A 22099-nucleotide genomic window follows, 5' to 3' on the forward strand; every position below is an offset into this window, starting at 1 on the left:
AAGTTGGATTTATCCCAGGGATGCAAGGATAGTTCATCATACACAAATCAATAATGTATTACATTGCATCAACAGAATGAATTATCAAAATTATCATATCCATAGTTGCAAGAAAAAAAATTGATAAAATCTTAGGTTCCTTCATGACAAAATCCCTGAACAAATCATGTATAGAAGGATCACACCTCAGTGTGACAGACCCACCAGCAATATCATAGTGAAAGGGAAGAAGCTGAGAGCATTTTTTCTAACATCTGGAGCAAGATAAGGGTGTCCACTCTGACCACTCTTGATTCAACATAGTACTAGAAGTTTTAGCCAGAGCAATTAGGCAACAGAAAGAAAAGGCATACAAATAGGAGGAGAAAAGTCAAATTATGCATTTGCAGTTAGGGTACTATACATTGAAAAACCTAGAAACTCCACCAAAACATTATTGGAACTGATAAGAGAATTCAGTAATGTTGAAAGATACAAAATCAGCATAACAAAAATTGACAGCATTTTAAACATCAATCATGAGATTGCTGAGAAAGAAATCATGAGAGCCAACCCATTCACAATAGCTACAAAAAAAATAAAATACTGTGTGGTGTGCCTATAACCCCAGGAACCCTGGAAGCTGAGGCAGGAGGATCCCAAGTTCAAAGTCAGCCTATGCAATTTAGCAAGATCCTGTCTCAAAATAAAATAAATAGGGCTGGGGATGTGGCTCAAGCAGTAGCGCGCTTGCCTGGCACGCGTGCAGCCCGGGTTCGATACTCAGCACCACATACAAACAAAGATGTTGTGTCCGCCAAGAACTAAAAACTAAATATTAAAAAAATTCTCTCTCTCTCTCTCTCTCTCTCTCTCTCTCTCTCTCTCTCTCTCTCTCTCCTCTCCCCCACTCTCTCTCCCACTCTCTCTTAAAAATAAAATAAATAGGGCTGAGTTGTAGCTCAGTAGCTCAGTGGTAGAGTGCCCCTGGGTTCAATCCCCAATAAAAAATAAATAAATAAAAGACATTCTTTTTAGAACTGGAATAAATAAATTCATATGAAACATGAAAATCCCCAACAGTCAAAGCAGCTTTGATCAAAAAGAACAACGCTGGAAGTATCACTATACCTGATTTCAAGACATACTACAGAGCCACAGTTACAAAAAAACCCAGAATAATATTTGCATAAAAATGGACACCATGGGGGCTGGGATTGTGGCTCAGTGGTAGAGCACTTGCCTAGCATGCACGAGGCACTGAGTTCGATCCCGGCATCACACAAAAATAAACAAATAAAAATAAAGGTATTGTGTCCATCTACAACTAAAGAAATATATACATATTTTTTAAATAGAACCGTGGAAGAGGAAAAAGATCATTAGAATTTTTATTTATCTTTCAAAATATTTTTAGTTGCAGATCAACATGATAACTATTTTATTTATGTGATGCTTGCTGAGGATTGAACCCAGTACCTCACACATGCTAGGAAAGCCCTCTACCACTGAGCTATAACCCCAGGCCCTGGAATATCTATTCTTTATCTCCCATTGAGGCAATAGGTTTATAAAAGTAGTGCCTCACCACCCTAATTGATATTGCAATTGCCCAGGGAGCTTTTGAAAACACTAATGTATGAATCCCTCTAAGGATCAATTATAACAAAACAGGGAGGAGGGGTCCTTACCATCTTTTTACTTTTTTTTTTTTTATATGCTCCCTGAGAGATCCTAGTGTGCAGACAGAGTGGAGAGTCTTTGAGGTAGAGAGTAATGGAAGATCTTATTCACAAAATGTTAAAGCCAGAACTGATTCTTGGAAATCATCTAATCAACTGCTTTGCTTTACAGATGAGAAGCTGAGGCCAAGATGGGAACTTGTTACAACATAGTCATATTGATTGATTAAAAGAGAATCTACACAACCAGGAACAGTGGCACATGCCTGTAACACCAGCTACATGAAAGGCTGAGCCAGGAGCACCCCAAGTTCAAGGTCAGCCTGTACAATTTAGCAAGACCCTGTCTCAAAATAAAAAAATAAAAAGGGCTGGCGATGTAGTTCAGTGATAAACTGCTTGCCTGGAAGTGTTTGTATACATGCTTAGGAATGCAACTGCAACTATACACATGCTCATTAACTAAGCCAACATGGACAGCTCATTTTTACACAAGAGCTATGTGGTTTTCAGAACCATCTTGGCCAGAGAACTTTCCTACAAAGAACTGCACCTGTGAAGAGAATGCTAAAATAACTAGGCTACTTCTGCAGGGTGTTTTCTAATGAGGATAGCAGTGGTGGTAGTGGTGGGATTCCTGGAGATGAGTAGGGACAACTATCCTGGCTAATTGTTTTCCTAAACTTATATTTCAAGAAACCAAGTCTGGGCCAGGAGTATAGCTCAGTGGTAAAGCACTTGCCTGATATGTGTGAGGCCCTGGGTTCAATTCTCAATCTAAGAAGGAAGACAGAAAGAAAATATATGATGAATTAAGGCCTGGAATGTACTTGCCTAGCACGCACAAAGGCCTGGATTCAAACTGCGTGTGCACATGCGCACACACACACACACAAATTAATATTAGAATCAAAGAAATATGGTATTTGCCTGAAATCTAAGTTCCATCAGGGACAGAGCCCAAAAAGCATGTAGTGGATGGATCTTGGATATAAGTCTCCCTAAACTTACCCAAGAGAGAAGGAAGAGTGTGGGAAAGAAAAGGGAATTTGGAAAGAGATAGAACTGTATTCAAATCCAGAAGTTTTGATCTTAAGCAAACCCTCTGCTTCCCTAACTGGGTTTCCTAGACTCTAATATGGTTGGGTATATATATATATATACACACACACACACACACACATACATACATCAAATTATATACTTTATTTATTTTTATGTGGTGCTGAGAATTGAACCCAGTGCCTCCCCACATGCCAGGCAAGCCCTCCACCACTAAGCCACAATCTCAGCCCTGATATGGGGATTTAATACGTTCAGAGAGTTGCTGAGGCCAGAGTGCTGAGTACAGGCCTGGCATGGGATGGGCCTTCAGAAATGATTTATGAGGTTGAAGTTGACACTCCTGCTGCTGACCTGATCCCACCTCTCCGTGGCTGCCAGTGGGAGAGTCTGCTCTCCAGGACCTGAGCTATCAGGCCCAATCCCTGGGAGAAGATATACTGGCAGAGGAAAGGAACATGACTCAGCCTCAGGGACCTTGGGAGAACAGCAGGTTCTGGGCCATGCGCAAGGGTGGGTAATAGAAGTCTCCCATGGGGGTGCCCAGACTTGGTCTTGGCCTCAGCTGTTTCCCACCTGCTGACCCAGGCACTGACCTTCCTGTATTACATTTTTGCTTTGAATAGAGGTATCATCAAGCATCAGGACTTTGGTAGTGATAACATGCTTGACCTGTGAGCAAGTGATATATCCCCTCTGAGTACTAACCGCTAATATTTGTATTCCAAATGCCCAACCACTTAGAGAGGTTTCCTCACTGCTTCATCCTGTTCAATTTGACCTTCACAACACAATAGGGATATCAATGAGGCATAGTATTATTCCATTCTCCTTTTCTTTTTTTAATATTTATTTATTTTAGTTATAGGTTGATGCTATACCTTTATTTTATTTCTATGTGGTGCTGAGGATTGAACTCAGCGCCTCACACATGCTCAATGAGCACTCTACCTCTGAGCCACAACCCCAGCCCGTCATTTTTCTTTTTCAGAGAAAGAAATTAAGCTCAGAGAGATTATATACCTTGCCCACAGTCACAGTGCAAAAAAAAAAAAAAATGGAATGCTAATCCTGGTTTCACTCATCCATAAGCAAGCCACACGAATTGAGCAGCTGTCATAAGCCTGGCTCATGCTGAGAGACCCAGGTATCTGGGGAATGTCAGAAAAGACAGACACCTTCTTTGCTTTCAAAGGGCTCTGCATCTAGAAGTAGAGATGGATGTATAAACAAGGGGATCAGTACAAAGAGAGTTGTGTTGACTGCAGTTTGAGCCCCCAGGAGGCAGAGCAGGACAGAAATTAGTGTGGGCATTGACCCAGAGAACTTGCCATCCTGTCTCCCACTGAATTTTTACCTACCGTGTGATCTTGGGCAAGTGCTTTAGCTGCCTCCTCTGTAGCATAGAGTTAATTCATGGAGTTACTGTGGGTTTGATATGAGAAAACACATGCAAAGCTCCTGGCGTCTGACCCAGAGTACTCAACAAACATTAGTTCTCTGGGCAGTAGAAAAGAGGATGATCAGAGAAGGCTGAACAAAGGAAGAGATATTTGGATTAGGCATTAAAAGGCAGGTTTCCCCAGGTGGGAGGAATTCATTTCAGGAGAATATAATACTTTACATACAGACAAGGAGAGTTAAAGAAGAGGATGGTGGGAAATGGTGGAAGTGCTGGGGATGGAGTGGGAAGGGCCTTGCAGGGGGGAGTCAAGGGGGGCTGTGCATCTGCCCCTAGCTCTTCTGCTTGCTTCACCTCAGAAGGCTTAGTTTGAGCCAGAGGGGACAGGTTGTGGGGCAGTATTTTGATGAGAAAAGGCTGCTGGATAGGACAGGTTCATGGGAGGACCCAGCTTCCAAAAGAATGGACAAAATGACTAGTGTCACTGACCCTTCAGTTCTGCTGAAGGTGCTCCTTTGTGGCCATGGTCAGTATGTCCAGCTGCAGGCTGAGGGTCCAGAGACCCAGGGGAGAGAAGATCTCAGCCTCCTGTGCTGGATGTGCAGGGCCTCATAAAGGGGGACCAAAAAGGAGCCATCTGAATCCTAGTCTTGCTGGGGCAATGTGGCTTTGCACAGAGGTAGCCTTTAGGAGCAGTGGTTCCAGGCAGCAGCAAGCTGTTGATGGGAACAATCAAGATGGTGCCAGAAACAGGCTGAACAGAGCAGTATCTGCCTGGAAAGCAGAAGGGACTGGTGGCAGCATGGGGCAAGACAGCATCTGCCTGAGCAGTGTAGAGCCCTGTGTCATCTCTCAGATATATATATATAAATGTTTGATTTTATCATGGTTCTATGGGCAAATAGAGTTAAGTTCTATAACTAATCTCTAAATACCACGATTATATTTTTACTCTGATCTCGTTCAGTTTCAATGCATTATCTAGTGATGGCCTACTATGAAAGACTAGAATTTATGTGTTACCCTCCATTTCCACTAAGCACCCCCACACTTCCCGTACCCTGATCCTTTCAGTAGAGTTCTAGTGTAATTTTTTAAAATATTTTTTTAGTTGTAAATGGACACAATACTTTTACTTCATTTATTTATTTCTATGTGGTGCTGAGGATCAAACCCAGAGCCTCACAACATAACCCCACAACTCCAGACCCTCTAGTGTAATTTTACTTAGATAATAGTCAATGTTCACATCATTATGACCATACAAATGTACTTGGAGAGGAATTTGTGTAATAAACTGAACTCTTTATATTTGGGGGTGGGGGACACTGGAAATTGATCGCAGGAGCACTCTGCCACTGAGCTACACCCCAGCCCTTTTCATTTTGATTTGAGGCAGGATCTCACTAAGTTGCCCAGTCTGGCCTTGGACTTGCAATTCTGCTTCCTCAGCCTCTCAAGTTGCTGAGATTATAGATGTGTACCACTATGCCCAGTCTTTGTTTTACCTTGATAATAATCTTTCTCTAGTTTATATATTTATTATTGATTCAAGCCCAAACTCTTTAAAGTTTCCATCCATATATGCTTAATTGCTAGTATTTGCAATGTTTTTCTGCAGTATATTTTCATTAACAATATATAAGATTTTGGATATTGAATGAGCTAAGTAGGTTTTCAGTAGCTAGTCTGAGCATAGCATTGTTTAGTGTGTTGATTCTTTAGGAAAATGTGCTCTGATTTCCAGGCAGTTGGTTTATGAGTGTTCTGTGGGTATGCCCACCTATAGAATACCACTTTCTGCCCCCAAGGACCTTCTTCTGGTATTGTCTGAGATGCAACACTGAGACTGAATTACACAAAGGACAAAATCACTGTGACAAATAATCTAGTGGGCTGGGGATGTGGCTCAAGCGGTAGCGCGCTCGCCTGGCATGCGTGCAGCCTGGGTTCGATCCTCAGCACCACATACCAACAAAGATGTTGTGTCTGCCGAGAACTAAAAAATAAATATTAAAAATTCTCTCTCTCCTCTCTCATTCTCTCAAAAAAAAAAAAATAATCTAGTGCCTGTTGAGTGGTATAGACAGATTAGTGCAAACTCGAGTTTTAAGTGATTGTATGTTTTTTTTAATATATATTTTTTAGTTGTAGTTGGACACAATACCTTTATTTTATTTATTTTTTACGTAGTGCTGAGGATTGAACCCAGCACCTTGCATATGCTAGAGGAGTGCTCTACCACTGAGCCACAACCCCAGTCCCTGATTGTGTGTTTTTTTATTTTTATTTTTAATTTTTATTTTTTAGGTGTAGATGGACACAAAACAATGCCTTTACTTTTATGTGGTGCTGAGAATCGAACCTGGGTCCCGCTCGTGCTAGGTGAGCACTCTATTGCTGAGCCACAATCCCAGCTCTTGTATGTGTTTTTTTTTTTTTTTTTTTAAATAAGGAAATAAGTTTTTTTTTTTTTTTAAAGAGAGTGAGAGAGGAGGGAGAGAGAGAGAGAATTTTTTTTTTAATATTTATTTTTTAGTTCTTGGCTGACACAACATCTTTGTTGATATGTGGTGCTGAGGATCGAACCCGGGCGGCACGCATGCCAGGCGAGCGCGCTACCGCTGAGCCACATCCCCAGCCCTTGTATGTGTTTTTTAACTGTGGTAAAATATACATACATACTGAAACCCCAACAGCTTGGGAGGTTGAGACAGGAGGATTACAAGTTCAAAGCCAGCCTCAGCAACATAGTGAGACCTATCTCTAAATAAAATACAAAAATAGGGTTGAGGTTTTGGCTCTGTAGTTAGGCACTCCTGGGGCGGGGAATGAATATATATATATATATTCCCATTTTAGCCATTTTTAAGTGTACAGTTCAGTAACATTAAGTACATTCACAAATTTGTGTAACTATCAACACTCTCTCCAGAACCTTTTCATCATCTCAAACTGAAGACTGTGCATATTTTTTCCTCTAAGTTTTATTTACTATTTCTGCTTACAAAATTTAATGTATGTATTAATATTATGTTTTTAATGCAGACAATTGGGAAAAACAAAAATGCACTAACAAGACAATTTTTTTAATATTTATTTTTTAGTTTTAGGTGGACACAATATCTTTATTTTACTTTTATGTGGTGCTGAGGATCGAACCCAGCGCCCTGCGCATGGCAGGCTAGCGCGCTACCGCTTGAGCCACATCCCCAGCCCCAGGTGAAAATTTTAAAATCTCATAATTTAACAAATTGGTTAGGGACTTAATGAGAACGGTATGGAAAGGAATCCCAGGATGAGACCTAGCCCATTGGCTCAGATGGTCAGAGAGTGAAGATAATTATCTTTTATCTTCCTGGTTCTAACAGTGAACCCAGCCCATAAAGATTTCATCGACTGCTCTGGTTTTCTGTTACTAATAACAAACTTATTGGTGCAAATCTACAGCAGTCACTTGTTACCACTGCTATCCTTCACAGGCTGGAGATTAGCTGGGCAGGTTGGGGTGGGGTGTCTCTGGCACTGAGGCACTGGGGAAGCCCTCCTCACTTACATGTTTGGCTCCTGAGCTGGACAGATTCAAACTGCAGGGAGTGGGGACAGCTGACATGGCTATCTCCATGGGATCCCCCCACACACAAGGTTTCTGGAGCATGGTGGCTGTAAGGTGACTGGACTTCCTACACAGTGGCTCAGAGGGCCAAAGGTGCTAGTCTTGGAGAGAGCACCAGGCAGGAGTTTCATCCTCACCTGCTTTTTTTAAAAAAATATTTACTTTATTTTTTTATGTGGTGCTGAGGATTGAACCCAGTGCCTCACATGTGTGAGGCAAGCGCTCCACCCCTGAGCTATAACCCCAACCCGCTTCATCCTCTTTTATGATGAACCTCAGAAACCACAAAGTCCACTTCTATCACACACTATTCTTTAGAAATAAGTCACTAAGGTCAGGCTGCGTCAAAGGGAGGCCAATTAAACTCTACTTCTTGAAGGGAAGAGTGTCAGAGAACTGAGGGCACCTAACCATTGAGCCACATCCCAAGTCCCTTTTATTTTTTATCTTGAGACAGGATCTCATTAAGTTTCTGAAGCTGGCTTTGAGCTTGAGATCTTCTTGTCTCAGTCTCCTCAACCACTGGGATTATAGGCGAGCACCATTGCACCTGGCTCATCTTTTTTTTTTTTTTTTTTAAGTTGGGTTCTTAATATGTTACCCAGACTAGCCTCAAATGCCTGGGCTCAAGTGATCCTCCTGACTCGCCCTCCTGAATAATTGGAACTAAGGCACATGCCACTCTACTTATAGAACCTAATGATATCTTCCTTCTCCTTCTTCCTTTTTTTTTTTTTTTTTCCCCACCAGGGCCTTGAACATGCTAGGTATACATATAAAAATATCTACCACTAAACTATATCCCTAACCTGATGACTTATTTTTGGTACTGGGAATTGAACTCGGGGGCACTCAACCACTGAGCCACATCCCCAGCCCTATTTTGTATTTTATTTAGAGTCAAGGTCTCACTGAGTTGCTTAGTGCCTCTCTTTTGCTGAGGCTGGCTTTGAACTCATGATCCTCTTGTCTCAGCCTCCCAAGATGCTGGGATTACAGGTGTGTGCCACTGTGCCCAGCTGGCTTTTTTTTTTTTTTAATATTTTTTCTTTAGTTGTAGATGGACACAATACCTTTGTTTTCATTTATTTATTTTTAATGTGGTGCTAAGGATCAAACACAGTGCCTTATGCGTGCTACGCAACTTATACGTGCTAGGCTCTACCATTGAGCTACATCCCCAGCTTCACTGATGCCTCTTGATTAGAAGATTACAACATACCAGGCACCATGGCACATGCCTGTAATCCCAGCAACTCAGGAGCCTGAGGCAGGAAATCTGCAAGTTGCCTGGGCAACTTAGTAGACACTGCTTCAAAATAAAAAAGTACAGGGGATGGGGATGTAGCTCAGTGGTAAAGCACCCCTAGGTTCAGTCTCTAGTAGTGAAATAAATAAATGAATAAATTAATTAATAGGCTATGGATATAATTCAGTGGTACTGAAAAAAAAAACTATAACATTATTTTCTGATAAGGATCAGCCTGAAGCAAGTTTGCAAAATTATCATTTTTTTCCTCAGCATCAGATTAGCTCTTGGTGCTCCTCATATCTCCTATCATGTCCTTCTCATGATCCAACATGGCTATAAATTAAACAAAATGTAATTAAGATTGACAAAAATTTAATTGTTGAATGATTAAAAAAAAAGTTCATGGAAGTCCTAATAGTGTTCATCTGGATATGTTCTGCAATCCTTCCATGATCGCTACCCAGAAACACGCCACACTCACTTGGAAGCTTTCCATGGTACCATTTGAAAAGAGAAAACAGTAGAATATTTGAATGATTGATTGATTGATTGATTAAAGAAATAAATCAGGTGCCATATCTACTTTTAATGATGTGAACTTTTTGGAACTTCTGGTTAGAAATGTACCGCATATCTAGCCCTTTTAGTTTTCTCAGAGACAAAGCCCAGTGAGAGAATGGAAGTTCCCCAAGGTCACACAGTAAGCCTGTAATAGACACAGGTCAAGAACCATGGCTCTTATTCTTTATACTGAGTTTGCTTGGCCTGAGCCTGTCACTCTCTCCCCTCATCTCACACTTACATAGTCTTCCCCCAAGAGCCTGTTGCTGAGGGAAAAGAAATTTTTTTTTTCTTAGTGCTGAAGATTGAACCTAGGCCCTTGCACATGCTAAGCACACACTATACCACTGAGCTACACCCCCAACCAAATTCTGATATATGAAATTAATTTTTTTTGGTGGGGGGGATACCTAAGATGAAACTCAGGGGCACTCGACCACTGAGCCACATCCCCAGTCCTATTTTGTATTTTATTTAGAGACAGGGTCTCACTGAATTCCTTAGTGCCTTGCTTTTGCTGAGGCTGGCTTTGAACTCTGGATCCTCCTGCCTCAGTCTCCCATGCCACCGCATCTGGCTTTAATTTGATTTTTGTATGGCTTGTGGAATTCTTTCTGTGGTGACAATTAAATCATCAGCTGCTTTCTGGAGGACATATAAGACCTGCCCATCTGGCCCCATCTCCCTGGCTTCATCTCCTGCCCCTGCTTTCCTGCCCAGTGCACATTTATATTTTGCTTAGAATTTCCTTGGAAACCCTTTCCTGCCTCTCCCCAAGTCTGGCCTGAGTGCCCTGCCTCCCTGTCCACATCATGGCCTACCTCACATGGTATTATAATTGCCTACTTGCCTGTCTCCCTTGCTAGCCTAAGTGCCATGCTGGCATGAGCCCTCTTACTTATCACTGTGTTCCCAGAGCCCAGAGCAGGGCCTGACCCATGATAGCTCTTTGAGTCTCTGTGGAGTCAATAACTGAATCTGCCACTTCTAGAACACTTCCTCTTCTCTCACAGAACAGAGCCTCTGCAGAGGGTGCTTCTGCTGCCATACCCATCAGTTCTATCTCCTTAACTTGTCAAAACCCAGTTCAAAAATCCACAATAATCAACAGTTCTGTGAAGCCTTCTTCCTCAGACTTAATGTTGCCAGGCCCCACACACATTTACTCTCCCTCTTGCTTCCATCCTCCTTGCCACCCCCATATCACTTAGGACCCTATTGATCCTGTAGAAAGTAACTTTTTACCCTGGCCCCTGGCACCTACACAGTGCTGGCTATTGTGCTAGATCCTTGGATTTTAGCAGTGAACCTAGCTAGTAAAAATCCCTGTCCTTGCTGGGTATGTAGAGTACCCCTGTATCCCAGTCACTTCAGAGGTGAAAACAGGAGGATCACAAGCGCAAGGCCATCCTGAACAACCTAGCAAGAACTTGTATCTAAAATATAAAAAGGGCTGTGGATGTACCTCGGTAGTAGAGTACCATAGCACCCCCAGATTCAATTCTCAGGATTTGGGGGAAAAAAAAATCTTGTCCTCATGAAGCTCACATTGGAGGTGGGACAGGCTATAAATAAGTAGGGCTGAGGGTGGCTGGGGGTGTACCTCAACCTTAAAGTGCTTGCCTAGCATTCATGAAGCCCTGGGCTCAATCCTCAGAGCTGCAAAACAAACAAACAAAAACAGAAGAAAAGAAATAGAATGAGAATCTGTTAGAAAGTAATGAGTATTGCAGACAAGAATAGAGCAGGAAAGAGGGACAGGGATAGATAGCAGGGGAGGCTGGAGGAAGCCTGGAAATCTTAGGACGAGGCATAGACCTCCAGATTTGCACTGGCTGGGCAAAGTTCTGAAGAGGGGCGCCACATATGATCCAATTCCACACAGCGGTTATTATGACCAGAGAGGTGGTGAGCAAAGGGGACAGTATAGAAAAGGAGGATAGAGAGGAAAAACAAGTCTCCAGATCAGACAGGCCTGTGGGTCGTAAGAAGGACTTTGGCTTTTGCTCTGAGATAGGAACCACCAGTAAGTTATGAGCAAAGATATGACCTGATCTCATCTTAACAGAGCCACCCTGGCTGCTTTATTGACTAAAGGGGGGCAAAGGCAGAAATGAGGCCATGAGGAGGCTACTGTAATAACGTGATAGGGGAGGGTGCTTGGAGCAAAGTGGTAGAATCAGAGAGTAGTGGGAAATCAAAGATTCTACATTTTTTTACCTGAGTAATAAGAAGTATGAAGCTGCTAGAAGTTGAAATGAAGACTATGGGAGGAGTAGGATTGATGGGAAGATCAGGATGTAACCAGAGGACAAATGGAACTTTGAGCAAGTACCTGAGTACCCAAATCTGGGCTTCAGAGGAGATGGTCCAGGCTGGAGGTATACATTTGAGCATCACCAGCATAAAGATGCTCTTCAAAGCCTTGAAGACCAGATGAGATCTCTAAGGAAGCAAGCGTTCCAAGGATCGGTGAGTGATCCACCAAATCAAATGCTGCTGAGGAGTCCAGAAAAAATGAGGCCTGTCAGTGAATGAATAAATATCAGATTCCTTTAGATTTGCAAAGTACAGGCATGATAATGGTTAACTGACAATAAATTGGTACAGAGACAAGAGGGATGTAACTCACAGAACACTGGGAGACACAGGGAATGGAAGAACTATGGCATCTTTGAGTTGAGAGGGACCTTAAAGAGATCTTTTAATCTGTACGCCTCTCTCTGACTGAATCCCTGGTTCTAGAATAAAAAATATCTGTGGGATACTGGGGCAACTAATCTGGGTATGCCATTTAGACAAAGCACAGGTGAAGAATGGGAGAAAGGGTAGCTCAATAAATGCTGGACAGCAGATACAGAGAAAGGAATTGGAGATGATGATCTCCTGGACTCAGGTCTTGCATCTGCTGTTTCCTGATCTCCTGTCCTTCAGAAACTCACTTCACATGTCCAAACCTCAGTTCCACGGTATGTAAAATGGGAGCAAGCAAAATTCCTCGTTCCTCCCACAGTTGAAGCGAAGTCTGAATATAGTACTGTCTGTCCTCAGTGGGTCTGTTGATGCGGCATGTGAAGAAGTGAAACAGGATTCAGGCCAGGACCTAAGCTGGAATGGAATGGACAGAGCTTGGTGGCAAAAGAGGGCCATCTAGACTGAGACCAAGGTCTTGCATCCGCCTCCATTGAGCCTGGAACAGAGATGAAGGAGACCCTGAGGCAGTGATAGGGAAAAGAAATGGAGACACCGAGGCAGAGACCCGGAGACCCAGAGGCAGGGAGACTAAGAGATAAACAGACCCCAAAACAAGCGGCCTCAGAGGGGCCCCGAGGAGACCGGGAGAAGGCGAGGCACTGGAGCCCAGACCCTGCCAGAGCAGCGATCCCGCGCAGCGCAGGGTCCCAGTGGGGCTGCGGCGGCCGCACTCACTGGGCGCCCCCGCCCGGGCCGCTCGCCCAAGATGGCGATGGAGGGGCGGGCGAGGCGGCAGCGGCCCCGGCCCCCGCTCGGGCCCGGGCCCCCGAGGCCGCGCCCCCGCCCGCGGCGCCGCGCCTCCCCGGGCCACTGACGCCCGGCGCGCCCTCCCCCCGCGGCGGCGGTCGAGGCGCCGGGAGGCGGCGGCGGCCCGACCCGGCCCCATGGCGCGGGGGGACGCTGGCCGTGGCCGCGGCCGCGGGCTCATCGCGCTGACCTTCTGCCTGCTGGCCGCGCGCGGTAAGGGCGGGCGCCGCGGCAGTGGCGGGAGTGGCTGCGGTGGGTCGGTGCGCCCGCGCCCAGGGCTGCGCTGGGCTGTGGGGCTGGCGTGCGTCCCCGGTCCGAGTGAGTGCTGGGGCCGTGGTCGCGAGTCCTTGTGCCTGTTATGCCTGCGCGTGGGGACTGCGGGACGCGGCCGGGGTCGTTTGCGGAGCGTTCTTGTCCGCAGGGGGTGTGTGTCCTTGGTTCGCAGAGTCTGGAGTTGTGTGTGTGTGTGTGTGTGTGTGTGTGTGTGTGTGAGACTGAGGGGTGTCCTACGGGCGTACGTGTCCGCAGTGCGTGCCATGGTCGCAGCGCGGCATCCGTGGCGCGAGCGGCTGTGGTGTCGGTGGCTCGCTCAGGGCATGCTCTGCTGTGCCCGCATGTGTCTCCGGGCTGAAGGTGTGTGAGAAAGAGGAGGGGAGTGGGAGTGTGTGCGTGCACCTCCATTTGTGTCGAGTGCGTGTGTAACTGTGTTTATGGGGCTGAGCTAATATTTTGGCCTTGGCTTTTGGGGAGTGTCCTTGTCCGTGTTTGGGGGGACAGCAGTAGATTCCAGATTGACTGAGGAAGACAGTGACAAAACACTCAACTTTGCCCAGTGGGTGTGGTCCCTAGGGCCAGTTGGGGGTGGGAGTGGAGGTCTTGCTCCCCCTAACCTGTGACCTGGAGTGGATTGGGGGATGGGGCAGGAAACCAGTTGCTTTCACGGACGTTTCCAACAGTCTCAGGATGGGACGCGTGTCATGCCTGCCCCACCCCCAAAGGGCCGACCAGGAAAGCGTGGACGAGGTCAGCAAGGCCTCCTCCAGTTCCCCACCCAGGGCGAGGTAGGGGTAGGGCCAGAAGCCACAGTTGCCCAAGCTGGAGAGAGGGCTGGGGCGGGGGTGACGGAACCGCCAAGTGGTGTGGCCAGGGCTCCTTCTACCCACAGCCTCTAGCTTTCGGTGGGTTGTGCGTCTGTTGGGCGGCCCACGGGACGGTAGGTGGTAGGGCTGGGAGGGGGATGGGCTGCCCGCTTTGTTCGCCTAGTTCTTGCCTTCCCTGTGGAGGGGGGAGCTGAGGATGTGTCCGGGGAGAGTCGGGGAGGGACTTGTCGGTGGGGGTGGGGAGGGGGATTTCTCTCCAGCTGCTGCGGCTTTCCAGAGAGACTCAGCCAGGCCACGTGGGAGAGAGGCAGGGAGGGCGATGTCGCGGGGGGAAGGAGCCTCAGCCTGGCCAACCCCAAGCCCATCTTCAGGAAAACCGCGGGTGGGAAAGTGCAAGGAACTATTGGGACCCCTTCTCTCCGTACAAAGACACGCCCCTTTCCAGCCTGGACTGTGGACTGGGCTGGACGCCTTGGCTTGGGCAGCGGAAGCTGGGGGCCCTCGGAGTTCTGTCAGGTGAAAGCGGCCAGGAAGTGTCAGAGAGGCTTCTGTCCTCCCAGAGCCCAGAGGATTAAAAAACAGTTTTGCCCCTTCTCCCGTCCTTCCTTTCCAAGAGCTCCTGGAATGAACTTAGTGTTACCCAGCAAAGAAGGATCAGGGTTAGGAATTGCACCCACGCTTTATGGAATACCGTTGGGGCCTCTGGCAAGGGGCTTAGCTTCCCTTTGGAGACCTGGACTCTCCAGGCTCCTGAGTGCACAAGGCGGGGGAGGGTCCAAGCTGCCTGCGCTCTGACCTGGTACAACATCTACTCTGCTTGCCCTGACCCCCCTCCTTTGAGTGTGCAAAGCCCAACAGGCCTGGGGACCTATAGAGTTCTGATTAACCACCGTAATCTGGACCAAAGTCATTCATTCGTTCCACAGTATTTACTGAACAATTTTTATAGGCTAGCATGTGCTTAGAATATAGTAAATAAAAAGTCAGACCAAGTCCCTAGTGGAGAGTTTTCAGTTGTAGGGTGGAGGGAGACAACTGACAAATACCTTGCAGAAAAGAGGCTCCTAAGCCAGTCTGGGAAAGTCAGGAAAGGCTTCCTGGAGAAAGTGGTGAATAATAAGACTGAACAGAGGGGGAGCCAGTCCTGTGCAAGGATAATGATGACAAGAAAGTTTTCCAGAGAACAGCATGTGCAAATAAATACTCAGAGGTGATTAAGTTTATATCATTGAATGAAACTAAATCCCGCTGAAGTTAAGAATGCAAGTTGTGGGAGTTAGGCAGGTAGGAGTGGGATGGGCCAGGGATCAGGAGTATCTGGAGAGGAGGCTGAAGAGGGCAGCCAGACTCAGCTCACAAAGGGCAGTGTCAGCTCTGCCACAGTTTCTGGCCTGAAAGCCCCTGGTGAATCCTGGGCTCAGCTTTGCATCAGCTCACTCCAGCCAGTGTGGAGAATTGATTGGACAGGCCTGGAGGCAGGAAGCTCCAGCTTCTTGGGAGGCTGTAGTAGTAATCCAAAAGAAAGGATGGTGGCAACTTGCAAAGTAGCAGTTGGGGTGACCAGAGTGTCTGGATCCTAGAGATATTAAGGAAATGGAATCAGGAGGACCTGAAGATTAAGTTTGTAGGGGGCTGGGGATGTGGCTTATGCGGTAGCACGCTCACCTGGCATGCGTGCGGCCCAGGTTTGATCCTCAGCATCACATATAAACAAAGATGTTGTATCCGCCGAAAACTAAAAAAAAAAAAATATTAAAATTCTCTCTCTCTCTCTCTCTCTCTCCCTCTCTCTTAAAAAAAAAGTTTGTTAGGGAGTAAGGAAGAGGAAAATAAAAAATAATAGACTGATCAGCCACCCCACCATGGGACAGGATTATGACAGTGACTGCCCCTCTCCTTGTCAGCATTGTCCTTGAGTCAGGGATTGGAGACCATAGAAACATTTTTTAGGAAAGGAACTCTTGCTTGGGGACAGTGATGGAAAGCTGGGCTTTTTCACCACATGAAAGAAGTGGGACTCCCCTTTCCACCCAAGTTAGACTTTGGGGTGTGAATAACAACAGGAGGACCCCAAGGACATGGGAGCATTCTCTTCACCTGGGAATACCTCCTTCCCTCCCATCCATTTCTAAGCTCAGAGGCCAGTCTCAGTCAGTTGGGGTGGCCCTCTCTAAACACCATCTTTGAGGTTAGGAGTCAGGTCAAACATTGGGAACTTCTCTTAATAGTGAATCTTATCCAAAAGTTATCGAAACCTTCATTGATCCTATAAGCACTTTCATCGCCTAGTTAATAGCACATTTATGTGAAAATTAACATTTCCTGTCTTTTCTCTTAAAGTTAAGGGGTCTCACAATTAGAGCATACAGAATATCAGCACTGAAAGAGACCTAGGAATAATTTTTAGCATAAACCCATTTTACAGATGAGAATGGAATGATTCCCAAAGTTACATAATTAGAGACTGAACTGGGGCTAGAACCAGTCTCTTGACTCTTGGACATTGTACTATAAGGCCAGAGCAGCCACCCTTTCCAGGGATTTGGAACAAAACATACCCAAGTTCACCCTTTTTGCACTTCTCTCTTCTCTCCACCAAATGAGAAATTATCAGCTTCAGGCTTGCCCTGTCCCCATATTCAGTCAATCTGGGATCCACCCTTTTCCTTGTCTCACCCCTCAAACTCTTTCAGTTCCCTCCAGTGTCTCTGAGGTAGAGCAACCAGTCTTGTGACATAGAATTCCAGATGCAAAACAGATGTCATTGCTAGACAGGCCTGGGGGCTCCCGGTTTCCAGGAGAACAGGAGGAGTAAGAGTGGCCCTGAGAGACAGGACCCTACCCTGGTCAGAGGTGGGTGACTGAAGCTAGAAGTTGGGGAAGAAGGACCCACATGCTGTCTTCTGAGCCAGCAGAGCTGCCAGCTTCTTCAATGCTGGGGCTCAGGCATCCTTTGGATTTGGAGGATGGTGGAATCCTTGGAGTCAGGGAAGTGGAAGATCAATAATCTCTCTCTCAGGTGCAGACCCAAGACTCCTGGATGATTTGATAAGGGGCTCATTATCTTGTCACATAGTTTGGAGGACGGAGTTCTGATGAGTGAGCAGAGAGCATACTGGGAGACACAGGTGGGTGCAGGAGAAAGATATTTTTAACCATTGAGCCATATAACAGGAGAACAGGGAAGCTAATGAGCTCCTAGCCCTGGTAAGGTTTAGGTAGAGTTTCTTTCAGTGTGCATTTGCTGTTCTGTGTGCTTTTGAAGCATTTTGTTAGGTGTCTAGTAGGTGTTGTGTGGTATGCTCAGGAGTTTCTAGAAGTATTATTTGCATCACCCCCAACCCTAAGGGAGTTGCTATTATTTTTACAGATAAGAAGACTGAGGCTTGGAAAAGCATGAGGGGCTTTTTGTCTCATCTTTTCGAGTGACTCTGCATGCCCACCGATCCATTCAAGTTATGTGTATTGAGCACCTTCTATGTGTCAGGCTCTGTTCTAGACACTAAAGAGGTACACAGCTGGCTAGAAAGCAATCATAAGTCTGTTGCCTAACTGGAGAAAAAGTCAAAAATCTAGACCAAGGGGCTAGGGATGTAGCTCAGTTGGTATGCATAAGGCCCTAGGTTCAATCCCCAGCACCACACACACACACACACACAAAAAAAAATCCTAGAGCAATGACTACCTTGATGCAGATGCCCAGCATTCTGTGGGGCGGAGGAAGAAGAGGTATCAAAATCAGACAGAGTGTCACACCAGGTTCCAGGGAAAGGAAACAGCGCCTATGGCACATGGAACTGAAAGTGGTTTGCTATGTATGGCGGGGGACTGGTGGGAGTCTCAGGGGAGCAGGAGGTAGGCAGGCCAAACCCGGTGTAGTTTGCTGCTGACAGTGAGCCTCTCCACTCCGGAGGGAGGGTCAAGGCCTTCCTTGTGTCCCAGGCAACGCCCCAACTCTCCTTCCAGCTGTTGGTGGGCGGGGATTAGTGCGGGGAGGAGAGGGCGGGGGTTAGTGCGGGGAGGAGAGGGCGGGGGCGCGGGGGGGGGGGGTTGCGGCGGGTAAGGGAGAGGCCCAGGCTCTGGAAGAAACTGACTTGTGTCCCCTGGGAGGAGAGCGCAGTGGTGGTGTCCTGGAGAACTGCCCCGAGGAAAACAAGCTGCAAATTTGTTGGGTCCTGAAACGTAGAAGTGACAAGGAACTGATGTTTGTGGCAATTTTTTGGCCTAATGGAGAGAGGGACTTGGCTTTGTTCCCCTCTTCCACTCCCTTCCCCTGGAGGCTGGAACTCACCCTGGGCTCCCTTCGGCCCACCAAAGGGCACCGATATGACCCTGGGAATGGCAGCGAATCTCCTTTCTGTCTGAGTTCTAATTGGCTTCATAAAATCAGTGTAAGTGGGTAAAATAATGTGTCAGAAAAAAAGAGACCGAGAAATGGCTCTGAGGTTCCCAAATGCAGAGACTCTGGGTCTCACCAGGTGTCACAGAAAAGATTAAGGAGAAGGGATTGTGGCGGAGGGAGGACTCTTGCAGGCAGAGAACTGGCCCCAGCAAATGTCCACTGGTAGGCATGGTGTGTCAGACCCAGGCCTGGGAGGGACCGCTCAAAATCCTGTGGGAGGGGCTTTAGGGGTCTGCCCTGCAGTGCAATGGTGGTGGTGGTGGCAGGAAAGGGGTAGCTAGACAAACAAGGTCTGCTCCTAAGAGCATCACTTTTATGAAAAGATTGTATGCAGTATTATATATAACTATGATGTACCAATACAAAATTTAAAAAATAAATTACAATGTGGTTAGACTTAAAACAAAGATTTGATGGTGAAGGAATCACATTTATATTAACATTGCAGCTGGGCGAGATGGCACACACCTGTAATCCCAGTAGCTCGGGAACCTGAGGCAGGAGGATCTCTAGTTCAAAGCCAGCCTCATCAATTATCAAGGTCCTAAGCAACTCAGTGAGACCCTGTCTCTAAATAAAATACAAAAAGAGGGCTGGGGTTGTAGCTCAGTGGTACTGCACTTGCCTAGCATGAGTGAGGCACCAGGTTTGATTCTCAACAACACATAAAAATAAATAAAATAAAATAAAGATATTGTGTCCATCTTCAACTAAAATAAATAAATAAAATACAAAAAGAGCTGGGGATGTGGCCCAGTGGTTGAATGCCCTGAGTTCAATCCGTAGTACTGAAAAAACCAAAACAAAACATTGCTGCTTTGTAGAAAAGAATGAACAGTGTACTAGAAGTTTAAAAATAAAAACATTTCAGGCAAACAGGACACCTCATATGTACCTTCTCTGCTGTTAAGAGAATTTGATGAAAATGTTTGAGAAATTTGGAGACTCCCCATTTTAAGTTGGGGAAACTGAAGCTGAATAGAGGAATGAAACTGACCCAAGATCATGCAACCAATGACTGGACCTAGAGCTGGACTCTAACTCCAAAGTCAAAGTTGTCCCATCACATCCCATGTTTGTTTAGGCAAGAGGAAAAATAGGGGACCTTCAAGTGGCCTTTGATGTGAGACTCAAGAAAAACTGCAATTGGGGAAAGCAGGCGCAGCCTCATAGAGGGGCTGGCAGTGTGGATGGAGTCCCCAAAGTACCAGTCTGAGGCACAGAAGTCAGGTGGGGCACTGAGGCAGAGAAAAACCTCTTACTCAGGAGCAAGTGTCGGTGCAATGCTGGGTTCATCTCCAGAAAGTCAAAGAAAGGCTGGGCACAGTGGCACACGCCTGTAATCCCAGCCCCTCAGCTCAGGAGGCTGAGGCAGGAGGATGGAGAGTTCACAACTAGCCTAAGCAAGGGCAGGCGCTAAGCAACTCAGTGAGACCCTATCTCTAAATAAATGGGGGATGTGTGGCTCATTGTTTGAATGTTCCTGAGCTCAATATATGGTGTCCAAAAAAAAAAAAAAAAGTCAGAGGAAGTTCACCCAGACTCTTGCTTCCCAGAGATATGAGGCACCATCCTCACACACCTCTGGACCTCAAGTTCCCCACTTGTTGAATGAGGATCCTCAGATTTCACAGGCATTTCCACTAAAATGGGTCATCTTGGGATCCTGGCACAGCACTGCTGCTCTCTGAGGGGGACCCCCTGTTCTCTGCATCTCCATCTCTGCTGGTTTCCCTGTTTTGCCTTGCTGGGCTTCCTCAGAGGCGGGGAAGCCAGACATCTGCCGATCCATGAATATTCAGGAAGGGAATCGGAGCCTCCTCTGGGCTCCCCAGCCAGCCGCCAGCCCCTCTGGCCGCCATCCTGCCCGCCAGAGCCCAGGCTGCTGACATACCCAGCAGCTGCTCAGGGCCCCAACTGTTCACATTGTTTGTTCAGCACGGCAGGGGATTTTCCAAGCCCTGGACGTACTTTAGGGGGCGGGGAGGCTGCCCGAGGGCCCAGGGATTCATGTCATGTGGGGCTTTTTTCTCCCCTGAAACCCAAACCAACTGCTCAGCGGCTGGAACAGGGCATTTTGAAGCCACTGGGCTGAGAGCCCGGGCTTGCCTTCCTCCAACCCCGTGTTTCAGTCAGGAAATTCAGGGTCTTAGAGATAGAAAGATCGGAGTGTTGAATACAGCAGTCAGCATTCCTGCAACCTTTACAGCGGAGAAAGTGCACTTAAAGAATGAGCTCCTGTTCCTGGAGTGATGGCCGTTGGCTCTGGCCGGAGCCCTGACATATATCATCTCGTTTAATTCTCACAGGCTCTCAGTGTCATCTCCATTTTACACACGTGGAGACAGTCCTGGAGAGGTTAAGTGGCTTGTCACACAGCTGATAGGTAGTGCAGCAAGACTGTAATCTTTATCTTCTGCCCCAAATCAGTGGTCTTGCCACCACCATCACGTGACTGCTCTGAATGCCTGTTTGCTTTCTTCAATTAGAATGGAAACTCCGCAAAGGAAGGTGCTGCCTTCTCCCTCCCTGCACCCACCAGTCCTGAGGCCAGCTGTGCAGCTGAACATGTCCAGCAGAACCTCTCTGATGGATTAAGAGAGGTAGTCGTTTGCATAGGACCTTCTTGACCTTCAGTCCCTCACGCTGGATTCTGCCCTAGTTCCCTTATCTCAGGCAGACAGGACTCCTCTTTTCCCCTTGGCCTTGATCCTCTTTGGAGGTTGTGGAAAGGGAGGCTGGAAACATACTATAAGGATCTAAGTGTTGAAAGACAGACCAAATGTGCATGTGTTTAGGCCACACAGTAGACTGTGAGAGACCTGGGTCTAGAACTAAGGGTCTTCTGATTCTGTGGCCATCATGCTTTGTCCCCCATGTGACACTGTCAGTCCCAATCTGCCTTATAATGAGTATGAGTGATGATCCTCACCTGTGCCTCCGGTTTACTCTCAGACGTACATTCTGTCCTGAAATGAAAAGTCAGGCCAGAGGATAAGAAGGGATCTTGAATTCTTATGGGACAGGAAGACGGCGAGTCAACCTTCTGGAAGGTACCAACCATTTCTCTATGAATAATGGTGACGGGGCCTTGCTGAAATGTTGGTTGAGTTGCCTTTTGTGGTTTTTGCCTTGACCCTGGGGTGGCACTTCCTTCCTGCGTTATTCCCTCCCTCTTCCATTTGGCAAGGACAATGTTGGGGTCTGCAGGCTTTTCTGGGACCTGAGTCAAGAGACCCAGGTCTTGACTCTAGCCTCCTGTGTGTCCTTGCAGACATTAGTCGCAAGAAGAAGCCTCCAGAGCTGAAGAGGCCTGGAAGGAGCTGCGGGAGCCTCCTGTGGGCTTGCTTGGAGTCTAGCTGGAGCCTCGCCCTGCCTGGATGGACAGGGAGCACTTAGCTTTCCCAGCAGGGCTGCTCACCTGTCGTAGGGAAGAAGGGGATTCTGGCTTTCTTTCATCCAGAAGGCTCCACAAACCAACTGGGACTTATTTTTATGTTGTTTATTCAATATATATATGGATTCACATGCATGTTCTCACT

At 46.6% G+C, this 22099-nt stretch overlaps 1 protein-coding gene and 1 long non-coding RNA gene across 2 annotated transcripts in view; one reads left to right on the top strand and one right to left on the bottom strand.

Annotated features, from left to right (window-relative positions):
* Nucleotides 1-7206: 7206 nt before the first annotated feature.
* LOC144377720 (uncharacterized) lies at nucleotides 7207-13492 on the bottom strand. Its single transcript, XR_013438741.1, has 2 exons — nucleotides 13246-13492; nucleotides 7207-12744 (listed from the first exon to the last, which is right to left on the bottom strand). It is a non-coding gene; the product is annotated as an uncharacterized LOC144377720 (long non-coding RNA).
* Nucleotides 13117-22099, top strand: part of Igdcc4 (immunoglobulin superfamily DCC subclass member 4) — a 37881-nt gene continuing 28898 nt past the window's right edge. Inside the window, exon 1 of the mRNA XM_078049452.1 lies at nucleotides 13117-13268. Coding sequence (XP_077905578.1) covers nucleotides 13193-13268 — 76 coding nt within the window. The 5' untranslated portion in view covers nucleotides 13117-13192. The remainder of the gene's footprint in view (nucleotides 13269-22099) is intronic.

This window comes from Ictidomys tridecemlineatus, chromosome 5 (genome assembly GCF_052094955.1).
Source record: "Ictidomys tridecemlineatus isolate mIctTri1 chromosome 5, mIctTri1.hap1, whole genome shotgun sequence".
Classification (NCBI taxonomy): Eukaryota; Metazoa; Chordata; class Mammalia; order Rodentia; family Sciuridae; genus Ictidomys; species Ictidomys tridecemlineatus.